This window comes from Callorhinus ursinus, unplaced genomic scaffold (assembly GCF_003265705.2).
Source record: "Callorhinus ursinus isolate GAN/ISIS: 27379988/994484 unplaced genomic scaffold, GSC_fseal_2.0 scaffold38, whole genome shotgun sequence".
NCBI lineage: Eukaryota > Metazoa > Chordata > Mammalia > Carnivora > Otariidae > Callorhinus > Callorhinus ursinus.
The window spans coordinates 1,204,216-1,225,647 of record NW_027397100.1 but is presented as its reverse complement, the minus strand read 5'-3'; the positions used below and the strand labels follow the sequence as shown (position 1 = coordinate 1,225,647).

The following is a 21,432-nucleotide window of genomic DNA, read 5'->3' as shown; positions in this document are numbered from 1 at the left end:
AGATCCTGACCCCATCTCTTAGTCTGTGCCCTGAGCCAGCCACTTGCTGTCTGCAGGCCTCCCTCTCCTCATCTCTAAAGCCAGAGAAAGGAAGACTCGATTTAGGATATACGCCTCCCCTCAAACAATAGTGAAAGAGAAAACAGGCCATCCCATGGCCCGTTGGGCAGCTCTGCGCCCACGCAGGGCAAAGTCTACAAGAGAAAAGACTAGAGGGAGACGTGAACATGGTCATCACTGGATGGTGGAGCTACAGAGAACTTTCGTCTTCATACCTCGCAGATTGTTTACAATGAGCTGAGCGGCTTCTGGACCGTCAGTGTTGGAGGGCCCAGCAGTGAGTGCTCCGTGGAGCGTGGGGACTTGGGTGTGCGTCAGGAACGACTGAGTGGATTGCCAGGACGGACCTATCCTGCCAGTCCACGCCTCGCCCTAACGTTTCCTGGCCACGGAACTGCACAAGGGCCTGACACAGCAAGCGCCCAGTCAACCAGCGCTAGTACGGTTAGGCTTAGCCTCCTGCCCTCTACGGGAGACAGGCGGGCAGGTACTGGCTCCACTGGGGCCATGAGAGGCAGACCTCTGCTCCAGGCTACAGAGAAAGCACAAGCAGAGGGGCCCGAGGTTCTCCGGTGTGGCATCTTGTGACCCAGGGCTGCGGACACGCTGGTTTCCCAGATCAGGGGCTCCCCAGGCTCCGGAGAGTGGTCACCGACTGTCATGTGACGGCTTCCAGCCGTGGGCGTCAGAGCTGTGTGACACGGACCTTGTTGAAGTCCTCGGCTGTCGCCCTCATCTCCTTCCAGGTCTTGTTCAGCAGCTGGATGCAGATCCCGAAGAGCTCCTCAAACGCGCGGTCATGGGTAAAGAACATCGGGTGGTAGTCGTTGCGGCCCTCGTTGGCTACGGAGCAAGAGAAGCAGGGAGGGTGAGGCTGGGCGCTCGCGTGCACCCAAGTCCCAAGGAACAAAAGCAGAGCCAAGGCCAAGGCGAGTGAAAAGTGTGGGATGGGCCTTTTTCTACTTCCTCAGCTTTCTTCTCTCGGTCTGGCTCTGCCCTCTCTCAGGCTCGGCTAGCCTGACACACGGGGGCAAACGGATGGAGGCGCAGCTCCTGAACACGTGCAATGACCCACTCAAACCAAGCAGCAGCCATGATTCCCATACGCGCGGATCAGACGGCTCACGGCTCACCCGGTGACTGCCCACCCAAAGCACACTAGTCGTCCCGTCCCACTGACACCTAGCTTTGTAACCGCGAGGGCCCTTAGCCTCCTGATTACGGAGTCGCTGAAAGAAGAGGGAGGTGGCGGGGACTTACGCAGCTCCCCAACCTGCAGGATTTCGCAGAGCATTTTGGTGAGCTCGATGGCGCTGCGGCCGAAAGGGCACTCGTGTTTGTCCTCCCGGCTACTGTTCTCCAGGACGATCTGGGGGGGAGGAAGGCAGGGGGATTAGGGAGGCGAGACATGTGGCGGCAGGGCTGAGCCAGCTGGCCCCCAGCTGTTACCCGGATGTAGGTGTCCTGATGGACTTTAGCCAAGTACAGCATGTTGTCCAAGGCCAGCATTCCAGGAGGAGTCTGGGTAAAGTCCATCGCTGGGTTGATATGGTTCTGGGGAAATCAAGGAACCGGACTTCAGACTCGGTAGCCTCCCGTGTGCAGAGCCACCTGAGGGGACGTCCTACTGCCCTCCTGTCCATGCCACCAGCTCTCGTGTTACCTCCTTCCTGCCCACCATCTCTGCGAGATGGGGAGCTCCTGCCCTGGGACTGTGCCGACTCATTCTGTCTCCCCAGCGCCCAGCGTACTGTGTGCTGAGTGGGGGGTAGGTGCACGCTCAGTGTTTAACTGAATTAACTCCATCCTCAAGTGTGTCCTACCACAAGATAGCCACTTCTGCTTTTCAAAGCACCTCACTGCTTTCAGGAGAGGTCCTCTCTTTGCCCGCGTGACTGACCTCCTGGACCCTCCAACAGATGGATTCGTTCCAAGGGGCCAAATGCTGCACGGAAATGTGTGACCCCCCAGCGCCAAGGCCAACTAAGTGTCAGGGCCCCTCCAGCTTCTTGGTGTCATTGATTCCAGGGCCACCATGATGAAGGGGGGGTTCTCGGGGCTCTGTGTGGGTGTGCCCTCTGACCTCCTGTCAGGGGAGCAGGCCTCCCAGATCCATACTCTGGGAAACTTACAGTGAATCCCAGCATTTTGTAGTCCTTGGTATACATGGCTTTGCGCTTCTCAGGCCCACTCCCGGGGACGTTGCCAGGGTCAGACTCTGCATCAAATGCGATCCTTCTCAGTTCAAATATGATGTCTCTTTGAGCCTGAAAAGTGAAACAGCCAGCCCGCAGGTAAATCAGCTAACCCAGGGAAGCAAGGAAAAGAGAGAGCAGATTGGGCTTTCCTGGGCAGGACTCTGGCCCTGCTCAGTCTCCAAGAAGGCATCACCTCCACCTTCAAGGGACAGAGGTGGGCTTGGCCCAGAGAGTCACCCAGCGGGAAGAGATGGCAGGGAGGTAGCGCCAGGTTTCCAGGGCAACACAAACCATTTCTGCAGACACAATCGAGCACAGTCCCTGGCACACATCAGGTGCTCAGTGTGGAGCCTAACGGTGGAATGCACCATATCAAACGGCCTACAACTTAAGCCAAGAGTACTTGGTCCCACGGAGCACCTACCTGGTCATTGGGGTCCATCTTGGTCATCATCCTTTCTTCCAGAAGGTTAAAGGTCAGGACTTGCAGGACATACAGCTGATGGGCCATCTCAGTTTTGATTGGGCGGTTCCCTCGGATCACATGCTGGAAAAAGCAAAGGCAGGGGGCAAGGGCTGAACTGATTTTCTTCTCCTGAAGACTCACATCCATGCTGGTGAAAAAGAAAGTATGCTGGGCAGGGAACAGGGTTTCCCTCCCACACACGGAACTTGGAGACTTCGTGTTCTAGAAGGGATGGAGCATAAGGTCTCGATTCAGGCTGAGATGATTCACTGCAGGCCCCAAGGGCACAGTCCCTTTTTCCACACTCCCCTGGGCAGGGGAAGTGGAACCAAGGGCAGAGGCTGTATCCGGTCACGCCAAAGACAAGGGAGGCCGCCCCGCTACGATTCTGATGCAGAGCTCAGTGGCTGGACCTTCCTCCAAGTGGGCACCCAATCCAAGACAACAGACAGTGTGTGCGGAGGACTCCGCTTTGTCTTCCCATAGAAAAATACAATGTTGTGCATGGCCTCACCAAATAGAGGCTTTAGGAAAGGCCATTTTCTTGAAATAGTATGGAGACACCTACACGAAGGAGGACACCTAATGCTCCTTGTCCAGCCCCCAACGCTCTCCCGCCACCTTCTCTCCTATCGCTCTGTGTCTGCTCCCCTCCCTGTGTCCCCTGTATTCTGCCCTGCCCCCTCTCTTTCCAGGACTCCCACCATGCCCTCTCAGTTCTCACCCCCATCCCTCTGATGCCCACCCCACTTCAGGCTCCCCCCTTTCCTCACGCCCCACCTCTGTCTTTTTCTCACATGCTACCTCTCCCCGTGTCCCTTGGGTTGATCAACGCCTGGCAACGTTCTTGCCTCCTATTGTCCTGCTCTCACTCCCACAGTGGCTGCTCTTCCTGGCTTGCTCCCTCGTATTTCTTGCTTTTTCTCTGTCTTACCCGCCATCTTGAATCGTTCTTGGTCTCTTCTCACCCAAATGAGACTCTTGCCCAGTTTTCCACACACACTCCCTCCGTGTCCTTCATGTTCTCTCACTCAGTCTAGCTCTGTGTCTCCGGAGCTGTACTGTCCAATATGGTAGCCACTCGGTATATGTTAGAATTCACTGAAGTTAAAAATTCAGGTCTTTGGTCACACTAGCTAGATTTTAAGCTCAACAGGTGTAAGTGGCCAGTGACTACCACCCAATGATAGAGTAGATATAAAACATTTCTGATGTGGGAAAAAAAGGCAGAAGAAAAATTATTCAATTTCCTTACTACCTACAGCCCATTGACAAGTCCTTGAAACAGGCAGAGTGACATTCCTCTAGGGACTCAACTGCCTCAATGTTAATACTCTGCTAAGGGCAAAAGGCAATCCTAGCCTGACCGCTACCCCAAGACCCCCAATCCTGTAAGTCTACTTTAACGTATAAGAATTCCTTTGGAAACTTCCTTTATCTCTAACCCCCCCCAAGATACATGCTGGCAATCATCCCAGAAGCATATGGCCCACCAATATACATCTGAAGGGTCTCATGACTCAGGTTTTATTAGACGGTAATAAATGACCTTTTCCCAACAATAGCTAGCCCCCTCAAGGTCCCTGGAAACCTTGCTTCCAAAATTCCTCAGAGACATACACCATCCCTAACCCCCTCCCAACTTGAAAGTATATAATGGGCCCCTCCTCATGACCCCACTGCAGCTCCTTCTGCCCACAGGTCCCCGTGCTGTAATATAATCACCCTTTTGCACCAAAGACGTCTCAAGAATTCTTTCTTGGTCGTCGGCTTCGAACCCTAATAACGTCTTTCCTACATCAATTTCCATTATCACAGAAAGTTCTTCTGGACAGCACTGCTCTAAAGTTCCGTAACTCTAAAGTTTGCTCTGGCTCGAGATCAATGTCTTTAGACCTGTGCAGTCCAATCTGGTAGCCACCAGCCACATGGGGCTGCTGAACACCTAAGATGTGGTGGCTAGTCCAAACTGAGATATGTCACAAATGTAAAATGTACACCAGATCTCAGAGCCTTAGTGTAAAAAAAAAAGAAAATGTAAAATATGTCATTACCCATTTTTTCCTATTGATTACGCACTGAAATCATAGTATTTGGGATATAGTGTGTTAAGTTAAATATATTATTGAAATTGATTTCCCATATTCCTTTTTTACTGTTACTACTATAACATTTAAAATGAAATAAGTGGGGGCGCCTGGGTGGCTCAGTCATTAAGCGTCTGCCTTCGGCTCAGGTCATGATCCCGGGATCCTGGGATCGAGCCCCACATTGGGCTCCCTGCTCAGCGGGAAGCCTGCTTCTTCCTCTCCCCCTGCTTGTGCTCCCTCTCTCACTGTCTCTCTCTCTCTGTCAAATAAATAAATAAAATCCTTAAAAAAAAAATGAAGTAAGTGGCTCGTGCTATATTTCCACTTGACAGCGCTGCTCTAGACTTCCTTTCCCCGACATGTGACTCCAGAGTGTTCTTCATTTCTCGAGATCTGCACAGCTTAATACAGCAGCCACAAGCCACATGTGGGTATTTAACTGAAATTTTTAAAAATTACAAGTTTAGCTCACCCGTCGCACTACACACATTTCAGGTGCTCAGGAGCCACACATGGTCAGTGGCCCCCAATCTGGACGGCACCTCCATGCTGCAGAAGGTTCCAAGGGCAGTGCTGTTCCTAACCCCTCACCAGCGTGTGCTAAGGCCCTCACCTCCTTCACATGGTGGCTGTCTGCAGCTCTCCACTCCCCCCCTCCCCCGCCCTAGCAAGCCACCCACCCCCAGCCTCTCACTGAGGGGGTCTCCTCGGCCCCCCCACACCTCGTTTTGCCTCCCTCTGAGCCTCTTCCTTTCTCCGTGCCCCCTCCCTCTGCCGCTCCGATGCCTCCCTACCCTTCCTTCCTCCTCTCCTCTCTCTATAATTCATCAAACCACTTTGAGAAGAGGTTAAAGTTAATGTCATATGGGTTTTGTTCACTTGAATCCCCCCTTCTCAAACTTAGAGACATCACAGCGGGGAGGTAATCACTCAGCCTGTCTGAGAAGTCACGGTTGCAGAGCTTTTAGCTCAAGTCCTATTTGACTGCTGAGGGATTCAAGGCCTGCACTCTTTGGCTTGACTCCGTGAACTGCTGGGACTTCAGTGAGCACGGATTAAGCATTTTCGGAGCAGACCATTTAAGTCCTGAGTCCTGACCCTGCATTGTCTTCTATCGTAGAATCTTCGCTTGTTCCAAGGTTTGTCCAGAAATGAGCGGAACTAATCCTACTGAGGTAAATAATAAGCCTCGAAATTCATTACATTTCCCTTAGAAGTGTCCCCCCCAAAACACACACATGCAGAGGATAGCGCCTAAGAGGGCTGCTCAGGAATGTGGGCAAGCATGCGTGGGACCTGTGCACTCTGCATGACTCACGGGCGGCGGGCCCAAGCGTCTGCTCGCGTCCCTCCTGCCTGGCTGGCGGTGGGGCTCTGACCAGGGAAACGGCCAGTGGGCAGGAGCTGGTTCTGCAAGGTGAAGAGGTGGGTTCTGTGTGTTCAGAGCAGGCCGTTGCTTGAATTTGCAAGTGCTCAGAGCTCACTTCTTGAATTCTACCACCTCTGTCTCCTGCTCACAGTAAAAGAATTGCTGATGTGAGCGGGGTGCTTACCGAGGACCAGGCACCCTGCTAAGCACTGTATATATAAGAGCTTGTTCAGGCCTCACATCCAGATGAACAAATCAAAGCAAATTCAAGTTAAGTGAATTGCTCAAGATCAAAGATTGGTTAATGGCAGAGTGGAGGCTGGTGACTCTAAAGTTCATGCTCAGAACTGCCAAGCCTTTCACACCTGACTTCTCGTTTCTCATTTTATTCCTTTCACTGTGGCCTCCTGGTTTTCCGTTGGTTTTGACAACTGATAAAACGGCCTCCCTTTCACCCAGATCCCCAGCTCTCTTCCCCAGCTCTCACCTCCCCCCACCCCGCCCCAGCCAGCTCTGTCCCACCCACATCCCCATGCGGGGACAGGGAGTCAGCCCTCTTCCCAGATGCCTCCCTCCCCACCACACCCCCTGAAAACACACACACCTGCTAGTGTGAGGTTTCTAAATGCCAGCCTGGTTATGTCACCATCCCAGTGAAATCCCCTCAACTGCACTTGGGAGAGAGACCAAGGCCCTACTTGACCTGGTCTTTGCTGCGCTCCAGCCTCCAGCCCCGGCACACGTCTGCTCCTTGACCCACCCTCCACCCAGTCACACACCCCTTCTCGGTCTGCTGAGGAAGCCTCAGCCTCACCTGCCCTCACTCCTCTAGAGGCTTCCAGACACCTGCTCCTCCTCCATCCCCCAGACCGTGAAGCTCTATGGAAGCACCAAGCACACGGTGTTCTGGCGCCGTCCCACGGAACCGGAAGATCTTTGAGAGCAAACACACTGTCTTATTCCTCCCTACTCGTGCCCCACACAACTCAGGTCTGATTGGTGTTAGCTGAACGAGTTACTTTCCTCTTTGGGGCCTATTTTAACACATTCCTTCTGGATAAAAACTGTTGGAGCTGCAGGGCAACAAACAGCACGGCTGGCTGGCCTTCCTAGCTCCTCAGAGGCTCCGGGATTCCTGGTGGGAGGGCCTCCTAGAAACAGCTCTGTTTACAGAGGATTACGAGAAAAAAGCGTTCTAGCTTAACAAGGGTTTATTAGCACCTATCTATTGGTAGGTTCCCTTTGAGCGCCCTCCCCACGCAACAGTAATTTCAACAATAATAATACAACTACAGTAACAGTAATAATTGCTATCAGCAGTAAAAAAATACAGCTTGTTCTGGGAACTTACATTCAGGATTATGGACCGAAGATGCTTCTGTGCAAATGCATTGGCCATATCCTGTTGAGAAAAACAAGCAAATGTAAGGCAAGGTGGCAGGCACCCGGCTGTGACAACTATCAAGTTGATAGTCACTATCAAGTGATATCGTGGCACTGGGGCTTTTTCTCTGAAATTTTTTCTCCTTTCAGATAAAAAATGGGCAAATGGAAAAAAAAAAACAAAAAACCCCACGGACCATCAAACATATTTTGTACTCTAAAAAATTCCTGCCTGCTTTTTTTCTGGGAGGGCAAATTGACTCAGATAGGGCGTCCCTCCCCAATGGCACAGTCAACCACATCATCTTCCAAGGGGAACAAAGACCACTTCAGGACGAGACACTCGAGTCACAAAGATGCTGGGCAACGGACAATGCGTACGGAGCACAGAGCAGTGAGAGGGTCCCCATGCACCGTTCCAGGCAGATACCCACCCCAAGGCTGGAAGGGCCTCCTCCAACCCAAGGACAGGGCTTTGGCCCCAGCGCCCCCTCCGCGGCCCCCCAGCGCCACACCTGGTGGAGCCGGGGCACAGATGCTCTGCCACAGTAAGTAGCTGCGATTCACTTCTGACTGGTTTGGAGAACAGCATGTTGGTGCTTTTGGGTAATTCCTAATAGGGCCAGTGTTTTTATTGTATTTCGTTCAGATTCTGACAGTAACTATTTATTTAGCACACTCAGGAAATAAAGGATCCTACATAAAGGAGTCTTCCAGGGAGCGAAGCTTCAAGGGTCCTTTCAGGACCTTGTTTTGACCATTCTTACACAAATTCTCTAAAAATATATGATAGACATTTCTTTATTTTTGAAGGGACGACAATAATTACAACTTCATCACTGCCGAGGACTTGGCTTCCCCAGAAGAGCGGTGCATTCTGCCACTTTGCCACCCCAAGGACCTCCAAAATGTGCGGCTGTTTTTCCCTCAACAAAATGGTCCCAAGGTTCCTGTGCTTTTAATCTTTCTGACAGCTTTTCGTAATTCTTCTGTCTCCTCCTGCCAATCTCAGCCATCGCTTCTTACCATGTTAATTAGTATGACTTCACTTTCTAAACTGCTGCCTTAATTTAATTTCATGGATAATTCTAAATCAATGGGCCTGAGGGAGCTGTCACACCTCTCCCATGGAGCAGTATCTGTGAGCACTCTCATTTTTCTCAGAGCTAAAAGGCCTTTCCCTCTCCCTTCTACATCTCTAGCCATATTCCAAATGGCTGACGCTGCCAGGCACATTAAGTTTTACTTTGCATCCCCTGAGCACACACTGGGCTGGCAGAGGAGGAAGGTGGCCCAGAAACTTCTTTGGTAGCTATAGGAGGTTGGCTTGAGATTAAATCTTGCTGTGGACCACTTACAAAGTGGGTAATTGACATTGGCCTACTGCTAAAATATAATGGCCTTAGACCAGAAGCTTCTCTGCAGTGCTGGGGGAAAGTGCTCATCCTCTTTCATAGCCTCGGAAAGCCGACCTCTAAAGCTCCAACCAAGAAATGAGCATGCAGATTCCCTCCTGACAACTGTCTAAACTTTTTCAAGTTCCTATGGTCTAGTACGCATCCAAAGCAACATAGATTTACCTTTACTCTTTGCCATACCAAGCTGGAAGGCGATGTATCCGTGGTATCATCTACATGAAAGTCTCAGGCTGTTTCTGAATCTGATCTCCCCTGGCTGAACCACAAACTTATGTAAAGACAGGTTACAAAGGAAAGATTGGGCAGCAGTCCCTGGGGCAGGCGTCTCCTTAATCCTGGATGTAACACTAGTCTCCAGCACGTTCCCTGAGTGTTCTGACGAATGAGATTTACAGCACACAACCTTTCCCTGGGTTTTGGAGTTCTGTGAACCCCTCGGTCAGAACAAGAGGTTCTCGCCCAGCTCTGACCTCCCCTCCTGGAAGAGAGCTGGGGCCCTTTCCACACGGCGGTGCTACTTACAGTGACAGGCAGGTCTAGAGGGTTAAGGTGCTTGTCCTGCCGGCAGAAAGCAAAAAGCACAGAGAGAAGCAGATGGAAGAATGAGCTGTCAGCTTACATTCAAAACAGGACTAGGAAGGGAGAGATTAACAGAACAAAGCCATCCAAGAAAGACAAGGACACACAGAACCATAGATGCTCCTGGTCCTCCCACGGGAAGCCACCAAGAGCTTGGTTCATGATCCCACAACATGAATTTCAACTTCCAGAGCCCATGGTATGGACAGAGAATCTAATAGTCTTTCTTTTGTATGCCACTTGGGCTTTTTAACCAGAGATATCTAGAGTGTCAGAGGTGGAAGGGCCCTTAGAGATCATCTAATCTGGCTTTTCCGTTAGAGAGCCGAGAGGTTAAAGAACTTGCCCAGCCTGGAAAAGCACTTAAACCTCCGGGCCCTGGGCTCGGGTCCGTGCTTGTTTCCCGGCCCGGCCTATTCCTGGTTTCCTCACTCGTAAAACAGGGGGCTTTTCCTCATGACAGCCCTGTGCAGTAGCCGGGGCATAGGCTGCTGCTCCCGTATCACAGGGGAGGACAGCGGGTCTCAGAACAGAGCTGTGTGCACTGTTTTGCACAGCTAAAGGGCCGGGGAAGAAAAGCAGCTTCAAATCTGAGGATCTTTATACATCCAACTTCGTGCCAAGTGCCCCCACTCTGGCTTCCTTAAGTAAGGGTCTCATTTGTCCCACTTTCCTTGGACTGGACGGTGATGCCGAGAGGGTCCTCTCCCTTCCCGATCCTCTAGCCTGGGTCAGCAACGAAGACCAGCCTGGGCTTGTCGTCTCGCTGTGTATACGAGGTCTTTTTGGAAGACAGCCACCCCCGCTTGTTTACCTATTGTCGGAGGCTCTTCGTGCTATAATGACAAAGTTGACTGGCTGCCACACAGGCCATAAGCCCACAGAGCAAAAGATATTTACTCTTGGGCCCTTCGGAGGAAAAAGTCTGCAGGCCATGCTCTGACCTGAGACCTGGGCCTCCCAGGCCTTCCTTAGCAAGGCCGCTCTGAGGGTCCCTGACACAGAGGGGCGAGAGGAAGGACGCTTGGGGAAATGGCCATGTGACGGCTGTCTGCACAAGGGGTGCGTGGAAGACAATTCTTCTCCTGGAAGAGCCCGGATGAAAAGCTTGAAAAGGCAGCCACAGACCTGTCGCTTGTCCTCAGGAGCCTTCAGGAAAAGCGCGTTAATCAGTGCAATGGCGTAGGTCTGAATCTCCTGGTTGGAGCTGTGCCAGTGGAGAAAGAAGGCAGAGGGAAATTAGAACACTGACCAGCGAGAGGACACTCAGCTGCATCTGCAACAGTCACTCACAGATGATAATCAAATAATCATCCAGGGTGACATCTGAAAAGCCTTAAAAGTGGGCATACTCCATGACCCGGCAACTCTACTAATAGCAATTTATCCAAAGACAGTAATCAGGGAGCTGGGCAAGATGTATTGGCAAAGCGTTTCATTCAAGTACTATCAAAAAAAAAAAAAGGAAAAAAGAAAGGAAGGAAGGAAGGAAGGAAGGAAGGAAGGAAGAAGGAAGAAAGAAAGAAAGAAAGAAAGAAAGAAAGAAAGAAAGAAAGAAAGAAAGAAAGAAAGAAAGGAAAGAAAGAACAGTAAATAATCCAAATGTCCACAATCACAACTCTGTTTATACACATTAAAGTCCTAAGTCATTAAAAATCACATTGTAAAGGTTCTTCACCCTGGATTTGGGGATGGGTTTGGAGTGTCTGTAAATCCTAGAAACAGTGCAAAAATTATTCCACGCAGTTGGTTGACTATGTGTTATTTTCTCCAAGGAAGTGAGAGTCTATAACTGTTACTGGATTTTCAAAGGCATATGGGATACAAAAAAGATGTAGAACTACCCTTTTAGAAAAATCTTTAACATGGGGAAATGTTTAAGAGCTATTATTTGGTAAAAAAGCCAAGGTACACAGAGTATGTAGAGTAAGCTCTCGGTTCTGTTAAAAGTATGCATGGAAAAAACGACTAGCAGGGCAGTCAGTTTAATGTGACTGGTTCTGTCTGGAGGTGGGGAAATGGGCAAAGGATTTACTCTTTGTGCTTTTCTGTATTTTCAAAGTCTTCGACTACAACCTTGTCTCATTTTAAAACAAATTTACAACTATTCTGTGGAATCTTATAATCCTAGCACTTGGCAAGATGTCTCCACCTGCCACACTGGGGGTACACTCGGTGGCCGGCAGACTTCCTGGTCAGGTGGGGGGCATCCTGGAGGTCTCATGGAAGGTACTCAGTGTCCCAGCCCAAACAGCAGAGGACATAGTGTCTAGGAACAGCTACGGGCTAAAAATAGTCACAGACCGACCCCTAAGAAATGCCATGCTCCTCTGTCATCCTTGGGGGACACAGCTGGGTCATTCCTGATTCAGAAATGAATAGAGAAAAGTTTGATGTCAGGAAAATCAGAACTCTCCATCTGGAGTTTATAAAGTTCCCTTTACTTCAAACAACCTTTTTGGCTTTGGGGTATGAAAACAGAGACTGAAGAATTCCTTAGAAATGACAAGGCGACATCAGAGCCGCAAATTGTGCTTTCTTATTACTTGGATTAGTTGGGGGCGGGGGGTACAGGTTGGGAGCAGAGCTGAGTGAAGCTGGGAACTGACAGGGCATTTGTCGGCATCTGCCCACGTCCGAGATGCTAAAAGGGAGCAAGACTCAGAAAGGAGTCAACAGTATCACCATGTTGTTTGGGGGAGTCCAGGCCCCTTGAATTGTATTAGAGGGCTTAAAGTGAAGTGAAAAGAATGGAGAGGAGAGGAACAGTGCTCCAAAAGGTTCATAGGTCTTCTGGTTTTACTGTCTGGTAAAATGTTTTAGGATGTGTTAAGCTTCTTAGGTTTTTGGTGTTTTTTTTTTTTTTTTTTTTTTCATTTATATTTATTTATTTATTTATTTTTAAGTAGGCTCTGCACCCAGCGTAGAGCCCAATGCAGGGCTTGAACTCATGAGATCTAGACCTGAGCTGAGATCAAGAGTAAGACGCTTAACTGACCGAGCCACCCAGGCACCCCAGTGTTAAGCTTCTTAGAAAACAAAGAAAAGCAAACAACTCCTGAAATGAATTACCTATCCTGTGCTGGCCACAATGCAAGATCTTTTATCTCCTTTGATCCTCACAAGTCTGAGTGGTGGGGAGGACTAACCCCAGTCTAGAGAGGAGGAAACCAAGATCAGGCGAGACCAGGTAACCTGCTGAAGGCAGAGACCTGGTCAGTGTGCAGGAGAGCCGGGATCTGACGGTAGCCTGAGCTCATGCCCTATGAGATATTTTTTGCTACCCCCTACAGCATACCTCTCGTTGGCTAAATGTTCACCGAACAAACACTAATTGACTTCTACTTAAATCAAAGCAGGGGATCCACAAAGGATTGGTCCTTCTTCCCAGGGAGTTCAAAATTTAAAATGGGAGACAGGTAACAAAAATAAAGGATTTCTATCATTGTCATAGGTACAAAGAGAGACTATTTGGCCCAGAGAGAAGAGAGCATCTAATTCTGCTGGCGTGTGGTGGGACAGGAAGGCTGGGAGCACTTAGCTTCATCCTGAGGGACAAGGAGCGCCACGGAGCATTTTAGCAGGAGCATGACATGATCGGGTCCAAATCCTGGGAGCATCCCAGCAGCAGTGTGGATGTGCTGATGAATGAGTGAACGAGCAGCCCAGCGGCGTGGAACACAAGCAAAGGAGGAGGCCTGGGAGATGGCCAGAGGATGAGAGGCGGGAGGGGGGCTGGGGCAGGGTCTCTTACTCACACCTGGAGGTGAGAGATGAGCTGTCCCACGGTGATTTCCTCCGCGATCTTCTGGTATAGACTCTGGCTGTTCAAGACCATGCTCTCCAGGATGGCCAGGGACCTCTGAAGGATGGACACGTCCACCATGGGCTGGCTCACGTACCCTGCAATCTACAGCAGCGAGGGCCAGTTAGTCAGGAAGCCCAGGGCCCAAGAGTGCTAGACGGTTTGGGTTTCTGACGTTGGCCCACGAAGGCTCTCCTCCCAGGTGTGCGGCGCACACGGGGGCAGCTGTCCCCATGTGGACAGTGGTATCTGGTTTATGGCCACCCTGGCCAATATGCCAGGATTTCCCTAGGCATGGGCACCTCCATTTGTCAAATGACAAATGATCCAAGCCAACTGTGTTTCCTCAAAATCTAAGGGCTCAATCCTTTGTTTTCAAAATAAGGGTTGAGGCATGAAAACGCTAAGTGTAGAAAGCAGAGGATCTTCCTGAAACTGGGATCTCCTTTTATCTCCATGTACCCTTCTCCCGACACATGTTCTACCCCTACGTGTACACAGGACAGCAGAGACTCGGGAGGCAGGAAGGCCTCAAAGTCTTGTAATCTAGTAACTCCCCATTATTCTCAACCCCCATTATAATGTCCCTGACACATGGTCATTTCACTTTTGCTTAAATATCTCCAGCGTCAGGAAGTTCCCAATGTCCCAAGCCAACGATGGGTGTGATTCTAGGTCGGTGGATACATGACTCATTGGTTTTAGTCCAGTTTTGAGAATTGACACTGCCCCTTCCTATAGAAGAAAGGAAGGCTAAAGTAGAAGTATCCCCTCCCAACCGCCGAGTTCGATCTGACGATCCAAACAGGCTGTTTTGCAGATCTGTCAACAGAAGGCAGACTTAGAAATCTAAGGCAGAGAAAATGAACATGTATCGCCAAAGAGAAGGGAGCACTCGGGAAGCAGATCAGAAGCTCAGGGCTGCTACTGGTGGCCTGGCTGGTGTCATCCCAAGTCTCACTGACAATCCCATCCCGCTTTGGCCACACACACCCAGTTCCCAGAGCCTGTTTCCATCTTCTCAGAGCAGGCGCTGTGAGAACAGGGAAGCAACTCTTTCAGGAGCCCCAGGAAGACCCGAGCACGCGGATGAAAAATCGGGCCTTGGGCATAGAAAGCCGACCCTCAGCAGAACGGCATGCATTTCTCCATAAACCAACAGGACAACCAGCCACAAAGGGAGGAGGAAGATGACGGAATGCTGGAGGCCTCACCTGCTTAATGAAGGTGATTGAAACCATGTCCCAGGAGACAATGCCGTGGTCCATGAGCTCTAAGAAGGCAGTCAAGGTGAATGCCAGCATCTCACTGTAGCTGAGACATAGGCAAAACACACACAAAATTGGACAAAGATTCAGAGCCAGGGAACACAGGTGTGGTGGCAGCCTCAACGGGGACCGATTTCAGCAAAAGCGTCGGGGACGGTCAGCACGGCTGTAAGCTCCCGCATGCACACCTGGCCAGGTGTGCAGCAGACTCTGTCCAGGCATCCATCTCTGGGAAAAAAGAGCTGCCAGGGGATTGGCTTTCCTTCCCCACATCACCTCATCTCAGGAACACACGCACTCATCCGTTTCCCAAAACCAAGAAAGGTATCAGACCTTTACAATCCCAACACTTGGCAGGGGTACCCGAGGGAGCTTACAGCCCATGTTCAAGGCCAAGAGGCAGCAGTGCAGGACAAAGAGTACAAACTTCGGACAGGGGCTCAATTCCTGTTCAACTATTTACTAACTGCAAACTTTATCTTTTCAAACTTTAAATTCCTCCTCTGTAAAACTGAGTCAGTCTCACAGCGTGAAGATCACAGGGTCGTGGCGAGGGCAAGATGACAATGGGTGCAACAGCCTGGCTGCAGTGCTGATGGAGAATGGGGACTCCAAGGCCTTCTCTCCTGTGTCCCTCCTCTTTCTACTTTGGGCAGCTGCATGGTGCTCTAGATTTAACAAACCCGTCGGCAAGGCAGGTTCGGACCCATTCACAACACTCCCCGTGACAGTACTGCAGTGTAAGCAGCATCCCCATTTTAAAGAGGAGGAAACCAAGGCCAGTCTAATGCTATACCCCTCAGAGATGGCAGAAGTCTCTGAGGGCTGCTGAAGGCTTCACGATGTCTGTGCTGCTGCAAAATCCGAAACTTAAAACAAACACTCATGATCAGGTGCCTGGTTTGGCTGAAAATTTCAATAGCTTGGTCCATCAGCTGAAAAGAAGATTTCTGCCTCCCTCTGTGCCACCTGAGACGGACAGAAAGCCACCACAGGCCTAGACAGCTAACTAAACAGCTGTTCATTCACGGCTGGCCACGGGCATGGTGTCCCGCCACACTCATCTTAGCACTGGAGAATCAGAGATGTCTGTGACCTACGCAAAGTCCTGGAGCTCGTCCTCCCTGTGAAAATGGGCGGTAGGGAGATGGCGAACCTATGGTGAGCACAGAGAAAGCCTGTGTGTGCGTGCACGCACGTGTGCATGTGTGGAATGGGGCGGTGACTGGAAAGGGAGGAAGCAGGGGCGGGGATTAAGAAGAGACAGATGCCTGTTCTGGTCAGTTCTGGACAGTCTGCTCACTAGCTTCCACCAGGCCAATCATTTCCCATAAATTAACAGATCTTTCATGACCTGCCTTCTCTCCTCCTAACTTCTGTACCCCCTGATTTTACTACTGCTTGGCATCTGTGAAGACCACCTAGAGTGCAAGATTCAGGACCACAGTAGCGAATCCCTCTGGGCAGAGCCCAATACCTGGCTCACCGCTCTGTACGCAGAAGGTGTTCAGTAAATTCAAGTGACTCAGTGGAGATGAGAAAAGGATGCCCTGCAGAATGAAGTCAGTCTCTGAAACCCCCCACTAAGAGCTCAGTTATACTCACTGGGACAAGAGCTTGGTTCCACTTTCCACAAGCCGTGTGAGCACAATGATGCCATCCATGTTGATGAACTCAGTGGCGAAGGTCACATCAGCAGAGAGCTTGGCCAGCTCCTTCATGGCATCCAGCCGGGTCTCCATGTTGGACGACTGGGTCCTCTCCATCAGCTGGCGTGCGGCCCGGGACTATGACACCAGGGACAAGATGTATGCTGTCTGCTCCTTGTGGCAGGTGACTGCTCTGTGAGTAGCTCATAAAGGCTCTTCTGTGGACATCCGAGCCCGAGGCAGAACTAGTTCACGCTGTCTAGGAGTTGGCTTAATAAATGCTTATTGGATCACTCAGGGAGTTACCAGTATGCCAAGACCGATCTGGAGCTGTGTATATCCTTTTCCGTAGCACTCTGCTCTATGGATTACAAACACTTCCCACTGAAGGACTACAAAGGAGACCAGGGAGACAACAGTCCACCACCTCTGGCAAGTCACAGAGACACAGATATTGGCTCAACAGAGGGGAGCTTTCTATTAATTTAAGCCATCAGACAGACCAGGTTGCCTCTTGACGTAATGAGCTCTCAGTCACTAAAAGCAACCAAGGAGAATCTGGACAACCAGCTGTCAAAGATGCTAAACAAGGGATTCTTGCATTGGGGAGGATTTAATCTGCTGATCACCTTTAAAGTCCCTTTCAATCTCAAAATGGGATAAGCCTGACAAGTTTTTTTGTAACTTTCTCTGAAAGCCTCTATCATTATTCCTCAAACTGACAGTCCTGGGGAAATTTTAAGAATACCGAGGAGCCGGGGGCTTTCAAAAGAGCTTTTTCCCAAAGTGATGGCTGGTGACCAAGCCTTCTTCTAGCACAAGAACTTCTCCCAACAGAATGCCTTGCTTCCTTTCTGCAAGCCCTAGCCACAAGCCCTCCCCTAGTGTCCGCCAGCCCTTCCTCTTGCTGAACTTCCTGCCTTTGCAGTCAGGGCCCTCGCAAGTGACTGACCCGCAATTCGTCATTCTCTATTTTTTGTCTGTTAATTAATATTCTCAGCTGGAACGGAAGAGCCTGGAGAGCAAAATGCTGCCGAGGTCTTTAGTTTTTCTTACAGTGCTCAGCAAGTGACTGCAGCCTGGCTCCTGCCGCTGACCTAGGAGTCAGGCCCGGTCGCCCTTCTCCCCGCTCTGCCTCTCCTTTTTTATTATCAGAGACAGGGCTCGGGACGACACAGAAATCCTCCAGGTTCCCCACCGCGGAGAAAAGGCACGCCGCGAGAAAAGGTCATAGGATAGAACAATTTGAAGGGCACTAGTCTGCATCACACTTAGAAACTTCCAACTCCAAATGTTAATGCTCCTCTTGAGACAGCGTTTCCGGGCCACTGTCCCCTATGCCAGAGAGATGGACTCCTGGGCAAGTCAGCTACTCTGCACAGGAGGTCCGTAAAATGCTGTGGCGTGCCTATGAAAGCAGCTCCCAGACGGTCACATCAAGCTGCAGAGCTGACGGTGAGGGAGTAGAGAATATACCGGCCCGGAGTCAGACAGCCCCGGGTCTGAGAGGCGGCTCGGCCACGTTTTTATCTGTGGGACAAGTGGCAAGTCTCTTGACCTGAGTCTCTGTTTGCTCATCTGCAAAACAGGGCGCTATCGAGAGGGTACCCATCTCTTCGGGGGTCTGCCAAGATGAGATGATACACTGTATGCAAAGCGCTCGTTCTGGAACTGTTACCTGTTATTACTGCACACCACCCTTCTGCTCAGATGGACCTGTCTCTTGCCTCGCCAAGAAAACTGGTGCCATCATGCCCTTAATTTTCTGGCAGCCCTTCTACACCTAAGTGATCCCCACACCGATCATCCTCCTTGGGGACTGAGTGGTCAAAAATCCCTCCACCCGGGCTCTGGGTTCCCCCTGTCCTGACCCAGTGAGGTCCTGTTCCATTCATCACCCCCTTTCCTGCACCATCAACCTTCCTCTCTTCCATCTTAACTTATTTTCAAAGACACATAAGAAATTGCAACGGAAATTAGCAGCTAGGAAGGGTCAGAGGCGGGGAACTGGGGAGATGAGGGACGGGAGTGCGAGGGAGACCTTCTGCTGTATCTTTGTCAAACTTTTTGATTTTTGTAACCCAGGAATGTTTTAGCTCTTTTTAAAAAGCATTATCTTTTTGGCTCCACATCCCCGAGTTCCTGCCTTCTGCTGTCTACTTCCTTTTATAACCAAGCTTCCTGATAGTGTGGTGAAGTCAGGGACCTCACTTTGCCATCACTGTAGCCTGGCTGTCATTCATCACCGCACGGGAACTGTCTTCACAGAGGTCACTGGGGACCATGGACTTCCCAGATCAGTGAAGAGCCTTTCTACTCTCAGTCCACTCGATCTCTGCTCACTGCAGACCACGCCTTCCTCTATCCTCACACCCCCTGCCCCCTCCCACCCCCCTCGAGGCTTCTGGTTTTCTCTCTGCCCTTCTGGTTGCTTCCTTAGTTACCTTTCAGGACCACTGGCAGGAATCAGGGCGTCTTCCCTTTCCTTCCACATCTAGGATATCACCACATCCCCAGGTTTACCTCTAAATATCTCTCATGCCCGTCCCCTCGTCTCCACTGTTGCTTGCCTTCACTTCATGGGCTGTTAACATTTCTCATTAGCTTCTTAAAGATTCCTCCTACCACCAACCTTCTTTTTTTAGCCTGTCTTCCACACTGTCACTACAGCGATCTTCCTAAAATATAAATCTAAACATAATGTACCTTCCTGCTTAAAATCTTTCAATGTCCCCACATTCCCTTCTGAATCAAGTCCAAACCCAGGAGCAGGCCATCCGGGACCCTTTCAGGTCTGGCTCCCCACTGGTTGCTACAGGCCCCACCTCCGCCACACGAAGCACATCTCTCTGCTTGGGATACTTTCCATTTTCTTCTCTCTCCAGCTAACTCTTGCTTATCCTTCAACATCTGTGCTAAGCGTTCCCTTCTATGGGAAGGTTTTCTGGGAATCCTCAGGTTGAGCCAAGCACCCCCTTTTCTGAGTCCCCACAGCTCCCTAAGCAACTTTCTGTCAAGACGCTTGAGAGAGGCCTTTGTTTCCTCCTCACAAGGTTGTGAGAACAAAGATTGACTTTTTTTTTTTTTTTTTTTAAGTAATCTCTACACCCAACGTGGGGCTCAAACTCACAACCCCGAGACCAAGAGTCAGATGCTCCACTGACCGAGCCAGCCAGGAGCACCTCAAAGATTGACTTTTTAAGCTCTGTAGTCTTGGTTTCTAGAAGAGGGTCTGGCCCATGGTGGGTGCTCCTGTATGTGCTGAATAAATGTACTCCTGATGACAGCCGGATACCTACCGGAGAGACAGCCAGCTGTAAGATGGTCCCATTCTTAATGTCACTGCGCGTCTGGGTAACAAAGAGAAAGAAGACTAAGATACAATATTAAAATTGCGCAAGCCAGCTGAATTGACGAGAACTCGCTGTCATTTACAGTAGTTGTAACTGAGCCTCTTAGGTCAGGCCTCCTTCTGCGTGCTTCTTGCCCAAGAACTTCTCAGACCCCATCCACACGCCCCTGGCCCTCAGGAGGTAGAAGCCACGGTTTTCCAGCCACTAGAGGAGGCAGGGCTGGTGCACCCCACCCCGCCTGGGAGGCAGCCCCTCCCCTGTAAACAGAAGCTGCCCGCAGGTCAGCAAGGCCGGCAGCGCCACCTCCTCGGGCCGCCTCCTCTGCCGCTCCCGAGCTGACCTGCGCTCCCGCACTCACCTGCTCGGTGATGTAGAGCTGGGGGCCATCTGCATAACGGAGGGTGTAATACTCTGGGTTCGGCAATGACCACCTGTGGAAGAAACATAGTACAGCCATCTGGCCCTCTCGCTGGGCCTGGCAAAAAGCTGTAGATGTATTCATCATTTCCAGCAGAGTCGCCTCAGGGGTTAGGTGGCCTATCTGGAGGATGGGGGAGACCCAAAGCTTCAGGCTGAGATGCTGACAAGACAACGTGCCCGGCCTTGGGTACAGACTGGCACAGCAAAGGCGGTCCGCACAATTCAGCGTGGGCCTCACACCCCAGCAGGGCCTCAGGCAGGGCATTCCTGGGCTTATAGGAAAAAGAAGGATTTCTACGAGGTCTTAGGGACATCCTTCTCAGCCTACTTCCTTTGTAAGACAATGATCCACAGAAGCTCCATTCCCGGGACCCAACTAACTGGAGATTCCTCTCAAGGTGGGGCAGTGTTCCTATAGTTGTTAGCCTACCGTTGTTCAGAACGAGGGCACTTGCTACTTACCCATCACAAACTTCCTTGATGATGGATGCCAGAGGCCGTTTCTGAAAGACGAGGGGGGGGGGTGGGGAGAGAGAGAGAGAGAGAGAGAGGGAGAGAGAGAGATCCTTCACCTGCAACCACATGCTACTCATGCCAGAGGGGCTGCCAAAGAGGATCAACCCGGGGCCTGAGCAGGGCCTGCCTCCCTGATAGCTTCTGTTGGAGCGAGAGGCTCTCCCAAGCGGGGGGACAGACCTTCCATGGGGTGGGACAGGCCTCGACCTTGCTGTTGCTGGCTCTTACTCCTGATGCCAAAGGCCCCCACCCCTGAAGACACCCCTTGCCGCGCACTTCCCAGCTCCCCCGCCCTGCATTGCTGCTTCTGCTTCTCCTTTCAGGAGCTCACCTGGTCGATTTCAAGGAGCTGAGCATTAGCACCTGGCCACTCAATGGCTACTTTGACAATGTCTGATGGCGGTGGCATTGTTCCCAATGGGCCCTACTTCCCCAAGAAACACACACAGACACAGCCGCCTGGAGAGGAAGAATCAGAGAGAAGGGAAGAGTCAGAGAGTCGGGCTTCATTTTTTACTCATTAGATATTTTTGAGAATCAGAAGACGGAGAGTGTCCAAAGTAACATATGGAACTACTTGGTTGGAATTTTTCTGTATCACACTCAGACCCTCTCCTTGGGCTTTTTGTCTCTTTTAGATTAAGTCAGCAAGTGGAAGTAGGGCAAACCTATCCATCAACTGCAGATCAGCCAGTAGCAAGATCTGCCAATGTGACACTTCGGCCTAAGGGTCGGGAGCACTGTGTGGTAGAAGAATGAATTTACTGCAAATTCCTGTTTGGGGACCTTGGGAGGGAGAAGCATATGCTCCGAGACAGATAAGAATAGGCAGAGCCTTTGCTTGGTTGAGTGGTTGGC

The 21,432-nt window shown here is 50.8% G+C and overlaps 1 protein-coding gene across 6 annotated transcripts in view; it reads right to left on the bottom strand.

Moving 5' to 3' along the window:
- ELMO2 (engulfment and cell motility 2) overlaps positions 1–21,432 on the bottom strand; it is a 38,940-nt gene that overhangs the window by 6,703 nt on the left and 10,805 nt on the right. For 3 of the 6 annotated variants that reach the window (XM_073880327.1, XM_025875520.2, XM_025875524.2), the window contains 14 exons: positions 20,906–21,033; positions 20,521–20,561; positions 19,997–20,069; positions 19,585–19,635; positions 16,242–16,423; positions 14,583–14,682; positions 13,322–13,473; positions 10,692–10,770; positions 7,535–7,585; positions 2,683–2,805; positions 2,193–2,327; positions 1,510–1,614; positions 1,321–1,429; positions 767–903 (listed from right to left, as the gene is read on the bottom strand). In XM_073880327.1, the coding sequence (XP_073736428.1) occupies positions 767–903; positions 1,321–1,429; positions 1,510–1,614; positions 2,193–2,327; positions 2,683–2,805; positions 7,535–7,585; positions 10,692–10,770; positions 13,322–13,473; positions 14,583–14,682; positions 16,242–16,423; positions 19,585–19,635; positions 19,997–20,069; positions 20,521–20,561; positions 20,906–20,983 (1,416 nt within the window). In that variant the 5' untranslated portion in view covers positions 20,984–21,033. The remainder of the gene's footprint in view (positions 1–766; positions 904–1,320; positions 1,430–1,509; positions 1,615–2,192; positions 2,328–2,682; positions 2,806–7,534; positions 7,586–10,691; positions 10,771–13,321; positions 13,474–14,582; positions 14,683–16,241; positions 16,424–19,584; positions 19,636–19,996; positions 20,070–20,520; positions 20,562–20,905; positions 21,034–21,432) is intronic. The other 3 variants (XM_025875523.2, XM_073880328.1, XM_025875525.2) reach the window with 2 other exon arrangements.